The sequence below is a fragment of the Dendropsophus ebraccatus genome, chromosome 11 (assembly GCF_027789765.1).
Source record: "Dendropsophus ebraccatus isolate aDenEbr1 chromosome 11, aDenEbr1.pat, whole genome shotgun sequence".
In the NCBI taxonomy this organism is placed as follows: domain Eukaryota; kingdom Metazoa; phylum Chordata; class Amphibia; order Anura; family Hylidae; genus Dendropsophus; species Dendropsophus ebraccatus.
This window is the reverse complement of record NC_091464.1, coordinates 68,885,851-68,900,094: the sequence shown is the minus strand read 5'-3', so window position 1 is coordinate 68,900,094 and position 14,244 is coordinate 68,885,851. Positions and strand designations below refer to the sequence as shown.

General features: G+C 42.9%; 1 protein-coding gene across 4 annotated transcripts in view; it reads right to left on the bottom strand.

The window, feature by feature from the left end:
* ROBO1 (roundabout guidance receptor 1) overlaps positions 1–14,244 on the bottom strand; it is a 314,224-nt gene that overhangs the window by 84,409 nt on the left and 215,571 nt on the right. For all 4 annotated transcript variants that reach the window (XM_069945645.1, XM_069945646.1, XM_069945648.1 and 1 more), the window contains 2 exons: positions 6,253–6,391; positions 4,304–4,431 (listed from right to left, as the gene is read on the bottom strand). In XM_069945645.1, the coding sequence (XP_069801746.1) occupies positions 4,304–4,431; positions 6,253–6,391 (267 nt within the window). The remainder of the gene's footprint in view (positions 1–4,303; positions 4,432–6,252; positions 6,392–14,244) is intronic.

The window sequence follows — 14,244 nt, the reverse complement described above, 5'->3', positions numbered from 1 at the left end:
TCCCCCTTTATAACCCTATTACACATACTGTCCACCTACTTTAGGCCAACCCTGTATTTCGATTCAATCCTAGGCATTGAATTTCTGATAGAAACTAATCTACGAACATTGTCTTGGAATGGAAATCACATGGTGTGATTGTTTATGTTTCACTAGTATGAACAACTATAATGGCCTGAATGGGTTAAAATGTGTATGGTTGCAATGGCAAAATAATCGTTCATTAGGCAATTGTTGTTCAACCATTAACCTACTTCTAATAAGTAAGCGTGCCTTAAAAGGGTACTCTGGAAAATAATTCAAATGAACTAGTGTCAGAAAAGTATACAAGGTCTGTTTAAAAATCTTAGGCCTTCCAGTACTTATCAGCTGCTATATGTCCTGCAGGAAGTGGAGTATTCTTTGCAGTCTGACATGGTGCTCTCTGCCACCTCTGTCCGTGACATGATTTGCCCAAAGCAGGAGAAGTTTTCTATGAGTATTTGCTACTGCCCTGGATAGTTCCTGACATGGACAGATGTGTCAGCAGAGATCTGGAAAGAATACACCACTTCTTGCAGGACATACAGCAGCTGATAAGTACTGGAAGACTGGAGATTTCTTAAATAGAAGTAATTTACAAATCTATACAACTTTCTGACACCAGTTGATTTGAAAACTTTTTTTTCTCCAGAGTACCATTAAGGTACACTAATGAGCCCTACCAGATACATTTGGAGTATTGGAGTATAGCATCCTTTACCTTAGCATTAACAGGGACACATTATATAACTCTGGATGAATACTATAAATTTAAAAAAGAATTGGATGTTATCATGGGATTAGAGTTTTTTGTTTAAAGGTATGTGTTCCTGCTTTCTCCAACCTTATTTAGAGCTGTAATAACACCATATGAATGGAGCCTAATACAAGGAAAATTCATATAATTAAGGATAATATACAAGCACAGCTTCACCTTTCTCCAGGAAGGGTATTCTCCAAGAGATATAATAAATATGATATTAGTTGACATAAGTCATGTGTGAGGTCTGACGACTTGTACAAACATTACTTTTCAAGATCTTTTTTTTTTATTTTTTGAACTGAGAACTTCATCTTATAAAGTATAAAATCTTTTCAGTAATCTGCTTACATTAGTATGAAACTTTGGTGCCACTTGTCACTCAGGGACTTGTAAGGTGTTCTGACTCTGACCACCTAAAACTGGCTACGACTCCTCAGCCCTGATGAGCACCTCATTGGCTTACTCTACATATTAGAGCAAAAGTCCCAACATTTTTGGATCCTTTGAGCCACCTCCAAGAAATTCTATGGAGCCCCATTCAGAAAAAATAATGTGGGCAACCTGTGATCCCCCTCCAGTTTTACAGGATGGACTTTTAATGGAGCCCATCTAGTACAATTGGATAGAGCGGTGCTTCTCCAGTTTTCACAAAATTAAGTATGATTTCCACAGTCCTTTTGTTGTTTGCAAAAATCTCAATTTTAGCAACATTATTAATTTATTTTGTACTTGCTTTATTAGTATCTAGAGCTTGGGAGATGGGTGACAGGTAGCCCTAGCATTATTTTTAGTTTTTAAATGGACTTTCACCACATGTAGTAAGGCCCAGGCACCCTCTTGGTCAGTGTGCTGAGGCCCAGGCATTGACTTGGTCTGTTGTGTGAGGCTCCGGTAGAAAAAGTTTGAGAAGCGCTGGGATAAAGAATACAGCAAGCGTGGGAGTGATGCCCACTTCCGCACGCTTCTACCAGCTTATACTTTTCATCCGTTAAGGGTCTTGTAAAACATAAAAAGTTTTGTTTAACGACAAGTACACTTTAAAGAGAAACTATCAGCAGGTTAGATGAATCTAAACTTCTGATATGTCCCTATTGCAAAGGAGACACCGAAGAGGAAGGTATGTCTCTTACCTCCATCCTGGTGCTCCACGGTCTGGTGAGACTATTAGGAGCACTGGGGTACCAGTTAGGAGCACTGCCCGCCCCCATCCGACCCACCGGCTCCATTCATTATCTATGATTAGAAAGAGGCGGGCTGACGGGGGCTAATAGGTTCTATGGGGGGAGGGGCAGTACTCCTAACGGGTGCCCCAGTGCTCCTAATGGTCTCACTGGACTGTGCAGCACATGACTAACTGCACTGGAAAGACGCCGAAAAGGAAGGTAAGAAACATATCTTCGGCGTCTCCTGTTCAATAGGGACATATCAGTAGGTTACATTCATCTAACTTGCTGATAATTCCCCTTTAAAGACAGATGTAGGCCCCTAGCCTGCTGACAAAGCCCAATAGGGTACATTAGGTAGAGCCATATTATTTTTATTAGGGGCTGTTTCAATGAAATAAGCTTTTAGTAATATCCAAATGCAGCTCTTCAGCGTACTGGACAGAGCTCCCCTTGGTGCATCAAAATGGTCGACTGCTCCTCTTACCATACCCCAAATAAATACTCAGGCCACCCTTCTATAGTGATAGCCACTGCAGAGAAAAAGCCTCAGGATTCATTGGGGGTATGGTAAGAGGGGGTATGGTAAGGTATTGAAAGCATGATGTCCCTTTGCCTAATGTCCCCTGTTAGGCTCTATCGGCAGGTCCCTTTAAGCTTCCTTTAGGTTTGACACAAGTTTTATACTATCCAAACTGTGGATAATTTTTCGTATGTGGTTTTCATTCATATAGCGATCCATATTTTTCCCTTTCCCTTTGTGACAAGCATCTTCCTTTAGGGCTGTTCCATATTCATAGAAGCTCAGATTATAAGTCTCTATAAAAAAAGGTGGCCATTGTGCCTACAGACCCAACAGCACCAAGGACATGGGTAAGCAGTTTCCCTAATCAATAAGCACCATTTTGAACTCTATTATATTCTTTGACATAAAAGGCTCTCCTCCAAATCTCTCTGAATAACTACAAAAAGATTTATTGTATGATTGGTAACAATACCTATGTACATACAGCTAGATTTGGATTGGTTGCCCTTGGCTAAGCTTCCCTCTTTTTGTCATTGCATTACTGGGCTGTATAACAACTCCCATGTATGTGATATGTTAGCTTCTATAGAATAAAAGAAGAGATGAGTGGTAGCTGTGATATGTGAAGGCCAGGCATATCCAGGCCAGGAATGTACTTCTTTTCATCATCCTTTTATCATAGAGGATCAATACTAAAGGTAAACACGGTTAAAGCGATGAAAGTCTAAATCCCGCTAAACACTAACCCTCAAAGATACATTGCTCTTAACCTCCTTTGAAGAAAACCTTCAGATTACAGTCGGAAGTTCAGAGCCAATAATCTACTCTGTAAACATGCAGATGGCCTCTTCCCACAAAAGATTAATATGCCTATGTATTGTATAGTGTAATAGACGCTGATCTTATACAGGGAGCTGATATATTGGGTTGTAGTGAACACCTTTACCCTTCTCCACATTTCATTAAAGGGGTTTGCTGAATTATTTTTACTTATCCCCTCATTTACAGTATAGGAGACAAGTATGGGATCTCAGGGGGTTTGCCCCCTAGGCCCCCTAGGGGTGTTTAGGATGGCACCCCAACTCCTTTGTTCTCAATGGAGCACTTGGCTATGTCCAATGCTGCATAGAGAACAATGGAGCAGCAAGTATTCACAATGATCCGTGGCTCCATTTGAAACAAAGGAGTCGCTGTGTTGTTCTCGAGATCCTGTGGATAGGTGAACAAGTAAAAACATCTCAGGAAAACCCTTTAAGGACTCACAATACCAATTCGATACCTTATCCCGATATGCTAGCAATACCCTCACGTGGCTGCAATCCCCATTACAACCACTAGGTGATTTTATGTTGTCCAGCAAGTACAGTATAAACGTCTATTTATCTGCATTTTCCTATTTCTCCATTGGATCTATAAATCAACATCTTTCCCTAATACCAGTGGTTAATGTAAGAATGCCATGCTTCTCCTTACATAGAGAATTTCTATAATTCCGGATCTATATGCTACGGTAATTAACATAAATGAGTTTCTATGCAAATCAAGATCCCCGCAAGATGAATTATTGGCTTTGTACTGGCATCCAGCGGAGACTGACATATATTGCTTCTGAGCGGGATGTAAATGTGACCTAAATATAAAAGTCACAAGAAAAACATATACATCAATGTGAAATTAATTTGACATGTAAATATGAATTGCAATGAAAAATAAATCTCTAATGGCTTAATTGTATCGTCATTTAGTGACGGTATAGGAAGTGACATTATTCTTTTATTAGCTTCACCAGTGGATGTCTTGTCTATCTACTCTTAGGTCTCCATGTCTTACCTTGAACAGTAAGAACAGCCGATGCTTCTGCTTTGCCAACCATGTTTTCCGCGATGCACGTGTACGATCCCATATCCCCCGCTATGACCTTCCGAATCTTCAATGTGTGGTCATCCCGGATTTCATACCTTCAGGGTGTCAAAACATTGTAAATCAGAAATAATATGTAGAAGTGTCTAGTGGTAAGGTTTTGGCCATGATCAGATGAACATTCTTCTCTAAACCACATTTATGTGAAGATATTTTATTATGACTGCAATCATTTCTACATAGGAAATAGTCACATTATTTTAGTTAAATAGTTTAACATTTATAGTACCTTTAGTCCATATTTGTTTTTAAAGGAATCAGCTGCAGTCACATGCAAAGAGTCTAAGAGCCAAATGTGACTTCAGGTAAATGTGTCTACAATCAGAGTCGGAATTAAAGAATGCCAATAGCCACTTGCGAAAAAGGGAGCTTTTTGACACCAACTAGCTTTCCCTTCAGGTCAATGTTTGACTCCTCTATGAAGCCTTAGAACATGGTTGGGGATTTAGTAAGCCAAGTCAGAAACTTCCGCAGAAGGTGGAGTTACCCATCTGTAGAAAGCTGTAAGTCTGCCTTCTGTGGGAGTTTCTGGCTTGGCTTACTAAATTCCAAGCCATGTTCTAAGGCTTCATAGAGGAGTTAAACTTTGCCTTAAGGGAAAGCCACCTAGTAAAAGGTGAACTACTTTGCCAAACTTTTTCCCAGTAGACTATTTAGGCTGGGTTTACATATATAAGTTTGCATCAGTTGCAGTTTTTGTCTAAAAACTGACCACAACTGATGTCACAACTGATGCCAAAAATGCATCAGTTGTCATCAGTTTTTCTATCCTTATTTTCATTAAAAACCATCAGTTTCCATCAGTTGCCATCAGTTGTCACAAGTTGCTCTCATCAGTTGACATTTTTTCCCCCAGTATTTTTTCCTGTCATTTTCAATGGGATTTGCGGGGGAGCACACAGGGGGGCTATATACTAATTGGGGGAGCTCACAGAGGGCTATATACTACAGGGGGAGAGTGCACAGAGGGGCTAAATGGGAGCGGGAGAGCACACAGGGGGGCTAATTGGGACGGGGAGAGCGCACGTGGGGGCTATATACTACTGAGGGAGAGAACACAACGGGGCTATATACTACCGGTAGAAAGCGCACAGGGGGGCTATATACTAATTGGGGGAACTCACAGGGGGCTATATACTACAAGGAGGGAGCGCACAGGGGGGCTATATGGGAGGGGGAGAGCACACAAGGGGGCTATATGGGAGGGGGAGAGCACACAGGGGGGCTAATTGGGAGGGGGAGAGTGCACATGGGGGGCTATATACTACTGGGGGAGAGCACACAGCGGGACTATATACTACTGTGGGAGAGCGCACAGGGGGCTAAATACTACTGGGGGAGTAACAGGGGGCTATATACTACTGGTGGAGCAACGGGGGGTGCTATAGGGGAGGGGGAGAGCACACAGGGGGAGAGATATGTTTATGTATATATATTGTGCTGCTCTTTGGCAGAACGCCGGATGCCAGAGCCGAACGGCATGTGTCCTGCCCGGCAAGGCAGGCACTCTATTTGTTTGAATGAGTGCGGCGCTGCATGATACATCCGGTGATGCGGCGGCCACTACTTCACCGCCACATATTTTGATCTGTCCCATTTAAAAGAATGGGATCAGTTCAGTGATGCCTTTCCCTCCGGTGCTTTTCTCCTGCGCCGGAGGGAAAAGCCGCCGCACATATGTAAACCCGGCCTTATAGTGCTCAAGGAAAAACCTTACCTCTATGGTCACTTTAGGAAAATGTTTTGGTACCACAGTGGTTCTAATATGACCAATATGTAACGTTAAGACATCCTTTAAAATAATAGATTATTTGGTATTTATTTATTTATTTTGTGTCCAAAAAGAAAGTCTGAAGTACCTTGTTTTGGGCAGATCTCCATCATCTTTCCTCCACCGAACAGTAGGAACGGGGTCACCTCGAGCCTCACATTTGAATTCAACACTGTCATCTACTGTGACTGCCATGTTACTTGGCCTCCTTACAAAGGATGGTCTTTCTGTTAGTAAATACAAAGTAATTCTAGTGAGATAATATATGTTTTATTTATATTCAATGGATTACAACTTCATCAACACAAACATTATATAACTCATTGAGAAATTAGAAATCTTGTGGCAGATACCTAAAGCTGTTGACATATGTAAATATTAGCCAAATGCGTTGGTGGCCAGCACTTATTTTTTTCAATTCCCCCATATGCATCCAGGCTTGGTCACACATGCATGTTTATTATAATGACTAGAAGGGGATAAATGGTGTTCAGGGCCGAACTGGCCATCTGGCATTTCTGGTAATTGCCAGATAAGCTGGTCCCGTACACATCATCAGGGGCAAGATGGCCCAGGGGTAGGGTGGCCATCTTCTCCTGATTTACCAACATTCACCATGCCAAAACTTAGCTTTCCTGGACAAGCTAACAAATCAGCTCTAAAATACCAGGAAATAGCTGAAAAAGTTTTTTTAACGCCCTTGACGATAGTCAAGGTGTAAAACCAAGACTGCGGATTAGATGAAAATGTTAAGGTTTATTTATTCATGACTGGATCATGTAGTTTCAATTACAGGGGCACCACCTGTTCCACAGTTGTTCCAGTTCGTCTTGCTATCATATATATTTTTCACAGAAAAAATCTTCCCCCTTAATCAAGTAAACTAAAAGACGATGAATCCTAAAAGACGATGAATCTAGCCGGCCATCGCCAGTCAATAAGTGATTCCTTACGTTTTTGTGGCCTAATCCTGGTCAGAAGACACTAATAATTGCTCCTAAGGGCGCATTTTACACTTTGATCAGAAGATGGAACATGACACTTTCGGAAGCTGCGACAAATCAGAACGCAATAACCCAGTGAGCTTAAATACTGTTATTTTTACATATATAATTGCAGCCCAACTTAGCTACTTCTACTATCACCATGAAGAGAATGCAAAAAATGATGATTACTTTCTTTCCAGGATTAGTAATACTCTTTAATACTCTTCTCCAGAAGATATAATTATAATGACAGGCAATCACTAAAATGTTCTCTCTCACTTATTACAGCCAAAAATAACAAACAGCACCTGTTTCAACAAAAGCATTTTATCCTATGGGACTTTTTTTTTCTGTGCCGCTATAACGCAGAATAAACTAATTAGATTAAAGCTAGATGTTTTGTGAAAAAGCTAACATTGTTTATCTGCTGTTGACGGTTTCATGTCATCTACAATATTTTCAAGAGGTTTTTTTTTTTGTCTTTTGGCCTAGATCACGGAATTAGAACTTTTAGCAAATTGGAATTCTTTAAACTTTACAAATCTTGCAGCTAAGTAGTAAATTCAATATGTAAGTCAATACATCTTTACTTTCATAAACTTAAGATAAAGATATTTTTAAAAGTTTTTGGGAGGAGATAGTTATTTGGTAAAAAAAAAAAAAAAAAACATTTTGTTGAGATTATTGGTACATAATAGAATTTCATTGGAATTTTCTCATTTGCTGACCCTCTAGCAACCCTTGATGCTGCACCAGAGACAGTGCCCACTTCTATTTAAAGGGGGACTATCTCATGAAGAAAGCTTCGTCTAACCCAGAGTTCAGCTGATCGCCATGGATCCAGCTCACAGAATCCCAAGTTATAAGCTGTAAAATGCTGGTAGAAGCTGTAGGCATTCATATAAGTAGCATTATGGAAAACTAAACATGTAAAAAGATGGGTATGCCAAGACTACAAGACTAGGAGCTGCTTTTACTTGGGCTTTAGTCTGGTAGCACAAGCAGGGGACTAACTTTAATAGGTTATATGGAAAAAGGTTTTCTTTATGGGGAAGACACCTTAACCCCTTAAGGACAGAGCCTGAAATGGCCTTAATGACAGAGACAAATTTTATGAATATGACCAGTGTCACTTTATTCATTAATAACTTCGGGATGCTTTTACCTATCCGGCTGATTCTGAGATTGTTTTCTCGTGACATATTGTACTTTACATTTCTGGTAAATTGGAGTCGATAATCATAACAAATCTTTATGAAAAAAACCCAAATAATGTGAAAAAATGTGAAAAACTGCATTTTTCCAACTTTGAAACTTTTTTGCGTATACAGAAAGTGGTTATACCACATAAATTATATATTAAATAGCATTAGCAACATGTCTACTTTATGTTGGCGGCATTTATTAAACGATCTTTAATTTTTTTTAGACAATAGGAAGCTTAAAACATTAGCAGCAAATTTCCAAATTTTCAGTAAAATTTCAAAATCAGATATTTTTAGGGACCTGTTCAGGTTCAAAGTGTATTTGAGGGACCTGTATGTTAGAAAGCCCCACAAAGCACCCCATTTCAGAAACTGCACCCCCCACACTCTGCAAAAGCATATCCAGAAAGTGTTTTAACCCTTTAGGGGAGTCACAGAAATAAAAGCTAAGTGTGTAAGAAATTTGAAAATTTTAATTTTCTGTGCAGAGATTTTATTGTAATCCAATATTTTTCATAATTATAAACCTATTACCAGAGAAATGCACCCTAATAATTATTGCCCCGTTTCTGCAGTTTACAGAAATACCCCATATGTGGCCCTATTGCGCTATTTGACGCAACCACAAGCCTCAGATACAAAGGAGCGCCTAGTGAATTTCAACGCCTCCGTTATATTTGGTCATTTCTGACTGTACCACTTCAGGTTGGCAGAGGCTCTGGGGTGCCAAAACCTAAAAAACACCCCTAAAGGGACACCATTTAGAAAACTAGACCCCTCAAGGAATGTAACAAGGGGTGCGGTGAGCATTTGGACCCCACAGGTGCTTCACAGATTTTCCGAACAATATGGCGTGAAAAAAGAAAAATTTATTTTTTACACTAAACCGTTGTTCTAGCCTTCAATTTTTCATTTTCTTAAAGGGATAAGAGGAAAAAAAAGACACAAAATGTGTAGCGCAGTTTCTCCCGAGTACGGAAATACCCCACATGTGGCGATAAAGTGCCAAGGGGGCGCAGGACGAGCCTCCAAAGGGAAGGAGCACCAATTGGCTTTTGGAAGCTGAATTTCACTGGAAAGGATTTCAAGGGCCATGTCGCATTTACAGAGCCCTCGTGCTGCCAAGACACTGGAAACCCCCCACAAGTGATTCCATTCTGGAAACTACACCCCTCAAGGAATCTAACAAGGGGTGCAGTGAGCATATGGACCCCACTGGTGACGGGCACAAATGTGGAACAATGTGACGTGAAAGGGAAAAATTTCATTTTTTCACTTTCATGGCACAAATGTGCCCGTCATCAAGGGGTTCATATCCTCACTGCACCCCTTGTTAGATTCCCTGAGGGGTGTAGTTTCCAGAATGGGGTCACTTGTGGGGGGTTTCCAGTGTTTTGGCAGCACGAGGGCTCTGTAAATGCGACATGGCGTTCATCATCCATTCTAGCCAAATCCAACCTCCAAAATCCAAATGGCGCTCCTTCCCTTCGGAGGCTTGCCCTGCGCCCACATGGCGCTTTATGTCCACATGTGGGGTATTTACGGACTCGGGGGAAATTGCTCTACACATATTGTGTGTTTTTTTCTCTTTTAACCCCTTGTGAAAATGATAAATTCAAGGCTAAACCAACATTATAGTGTAAAAAATGTAATATTTCATTTTCACGCCACATTGTTCCACATTTGTGTCCGTCACCAGTGGGGTCCATATGCTCACTACACCCCTTGTTACATTCCTTGAGGGGTGCAGTTTCCATAATGGGGTCACTTGTGGGGGGTTTCAACTGTCTTGGCAACACAGAGGCCTTTTGAATGCAACATGGCCCCTCAAAATCCATTCCATCCAAATCCAGCCTTCAAAAACGAAATGGCGCTCCTTCCCTTCGGAGGCTTGCCCTGCGCCCACATGGCGCTTTATGTCCACATGTGGGGTATTTACGGACTCGGGGGAAATTGCTCTACACATATTGTGTGTTTTTTTCTCTTTTAACCCCTTGTGAAAATGATAAATTCAAGGCTAAACCAACATTATAGTGTAAAAAATGTAATATTTCATTTTCACGCCACATTGTTCCACATTTGTGCCCGTCACCAGTGGGGTCCATATGCTCACTACACCCCTTGTTACATTCCTTGAGGGGTGTAGTTTCCATAATGGGGTCACTTGTGGGGGGGTTCAACTGTCTTGGCAACACAGAGGCCTTTTGAATGCAACATGGCCCCTTAAAATCCATTCCATCCAAATCCAGCCTTCAAAAACCAAATGGCGCTCCTTCCCTTCGGAGGCTTACCCTGCAACCGCATGGCGCTTTATGTCCACATGTGGGGTATTTCCGTACTCAGGGGAAATTGCTCTACACATTTAGTGTTTTTTTTTATCTTTTAGCCCCTTGTGAAAATGAAAAAATCATGACAAGATTAATGATTTAGAGTAAAAATTTTACAAAAATTACACTAAATGTTGGTCTAGCCTTGATTTTTTCCATTTCCACAAGGGGTTAAAAAAGAAAATGAACACAAAACGTGTAGGGTAGTGTCCCCTGAGTACGAAAATACCCCACATGTGGACATAATGTGCCATATGGGCACAGGGCAAGCCACCAAAGGGACAGAGCGCCATTTAGAGGCTGGAATGGAGGATGGAGGCCATGTCGCAATTACAAAGCTCCTGTGCTGCCAGGTCAGTAGAAACCCCCGACAAGTGACCCCATTCTGGAAACTACACCCCATAAGGAATCTAACAAGGGGTGCAGTGAGCATATGGACCCCACTGGTGACAGGCACTTACGTAAAACATGTGCCGAGAAAATAAAAAATACCATTTTTTTCATTTTCACGTCCCAAATGTGGCCGTCACCAGGGGGCCATATCCCCGCTGCCCCCCTTGTTAGATTCCTTATGGGGTGTAGTTTCCAGAATGGGGTCACTTGTGGGGGGTTTCTACTGTCCTGGCAGCACAGAGGCTTTGTAATTGCATCATGGCATCCTCTAATGGGAATGGCGGCCATACCTACTTAGCTGGGGAAAAGGGACAATTCTAATTTATTTGGGGGTATTAGGCCAATTATTAGTTTATAAGGTTGGAAATGACAGGTGTCCATCAAATTCAACCTGTGTTGATCTAGAGGAAGGCAAAAACCCTCGTGAGGCAGACGACAGTAGCATCATCACAGGGGAAAAATTCCTCCCCGACTCCATAATGGCGATCAGAATAATCCCTGGATCAACGTGACCCCTGAAATAGGAATAAGGGACAGAATTTAGATAATGTAGAACTCCAGTGACGTGTGGTGCGCCTTGGAGCGATCCGGTATGCAGAGGCCGGGGGATCAGGACAGGTGGCACACTGGTAAATGTTGTCCTTCCTGATCCCCCTGTTACCCCACACTCTGCACTTCTTCTGGGGTCTCCCTTTCTCCAGTGTGGGGGACGTCACCTGGAAAATGTTGTCCTGGTGCGATACGGGGTCCCACATATCCAGAAGCGCTGGGTCCGCTCCATGGCTGCTAAATATTAGGGCGCTATTACTACTTCTGATATGTTCGGATCGTGCCGCAAGCTACAGGGCAGCGAGGGACCGGAAGAGGGGGCGCTGGTATAAAAGTTATCCCCGTACCGGTGGTGACCTTTCTCCAGCAGTGGGAAGATCAGTTCCCGGACGACCTTCCCACTAACTCCGAGGATGGGGGGGGGGGGGGGGGGGGGGAGGGGGGCATCTGGGGCTGGATTCGGGTGTCCCTTCATACACTCTAAGGGTATGTGCACACTGCGGAATCGCGACAGATAACCCTTCGTGCATTCCACAGTTGGCACCTGCCGGCGGAGTGATGCAGGCGCGCGTCTCCGTCCGTGTCATAGACTCCATTCTATGCACGGGCGGATTCCGCTCTCCGTCCAACGTGTTCATTCTTTGGACGGACGACGGAATCCGCCCATGCATAACATGGAGTCTTTGACACGGGTGGAGACGCGCGCCCGCATCAGTCCGCCGGCGGGTGCCAGCTGCGGAATGCACAAAGGGTTATCCTTCGCCATTCCGCAGTGTGCACGTACCCCAAATCTGTAAGTGTACCCTGAGGTACTCTCACAGAGTTAGTAGAATTTCACTCCATACCGCCATCTCTTATTGGGACGGTACTGGCGGAAAAGACGTGTCTGGGGGGCAGCGTACGCTACGCTACCCCCAGACACGTCACTGGATGATGAGGATGAATGGAGGAAAGAAGGATCCCCCCATTCATCCTCACTGGCTGTTTCGGTGTCGGAGGCAACAATAGCGTATGCGTCCGATACCGAAAACACCCTGGGGGCCATCTTTATATGGGGACTAGTATATGGGGTATGTAGTGGTGTAGTGTCAAACTTTATTCAATGTAATGTAGTGTTTTTTACGTGTTTTTTTTACAGTAAGTATAAAAAAAAACCTACGCCAACAAAGGCGTTGCTGATAAATGCCGCACTTATGCGCGACACTTATAAGCAGACCGTGGCAGTAGATTACAGAAAAAAAACACCCTACGCCAAAAAGGAGGAGTTGCTGATTAGCAGCGCACTTTCGTGCGATGCTGATCAACACTCAGCGGCGATAGGGTGCGGAAAATAGAAAAAAAATAATTTGGAAAAAAAAAAAAAAAAATTTTTCTATATTCTGAATATCCCTGTAGCTGCTGATAAGTGTATTACACATATCAGCCGCTAGGGGGCAGCAGAGCGCAAAATCCGGAAATTGACGAGGCTGGAGCCGAAAATAGCCGAGAGAAGACGACGGGGACCGCCGGAAAGACCCGAAGACCGAACGTAATGACGGAGGACGCCGCGAACCCGGAAGACGCCGATCAGGAGCCCGGGACAGGTGAGTAATGTACAAATACCTGCTCAGGACCCCTCCGCTACCTAGCTGAGGGGTCCAGGGCAGGTATTTATTATTTTGTGGGACTCTGATCGCCGTGCCACCGGCCCGATCACGGCGATCGGGCCGGTGGCACGGCGATCAACATTACTTTTTACAGTAATGGCGGTCGGCGCCGTCCTCGGACAGCACCGACCGCCATTTTTTTCCGGGTCATCGGGTCACCGATGACCCGGAAAGGTTCCGATCGCCACTATTGGCTGATCTGAATTGATTAGCCAATAGCGGCGATCGTAAGCACGGGGGGTGTTAACCACCCCCCGTGCCGTGAAGCTATGATGGCCTGCTATGATTTATAGCAGGCCATCTTCCCCGACCGCTGTGTGTGAACACGCAGCGATCGGGGAAACATCGGGCGTAAATTTACGCCCTGATGCGCTAAGTACCAGGGCGCGAGGGCGTAAGTTTACGCCCGATGTCGTTAAGGGGTTAAAGGGGTTATCAAGCGCTACAAAAACATGTCCACTTTTCCCCCTACTGTTGTCTCCAGTTCAGGTGTGGTTTGCAATTAAGTTCCATTTACTTCAATGAAACTGAGTTTCAAAACCCCACCCAATCTGAAGACAACAGTAAGGGAACAGTGGCCATGTTTTTGTAGCGCTGGATAACCCCCTTTAAACCTTAAGTGGGCTTTAATATTGATGGGTCATTCATAGGCTAGACTTTCAATATCTGATAGGTTGGATATAAAGAAAGTAAAATGTCAAAAGTATTCAGTTTTGCACTACTACTATTTTAACTAAAGTCTGTGGGTACAGATAATATATTTCAATGTGTTTTTATGCATTCAAATAGCATCCTTAATAGCCAAATTGTAATATTAACAGCCCCCTAACTGAGTGTAACAAAATGTATGGCACTGTACCTAGTAATGAAAAGACTGCAATTCATATTAAAATCACAGAAATTTTAGTTACAGCTTGAGGCCATGTTCACACTGCGTAAGTTACGTGTAAATCACGTCCGTTGTTTCAACGGCC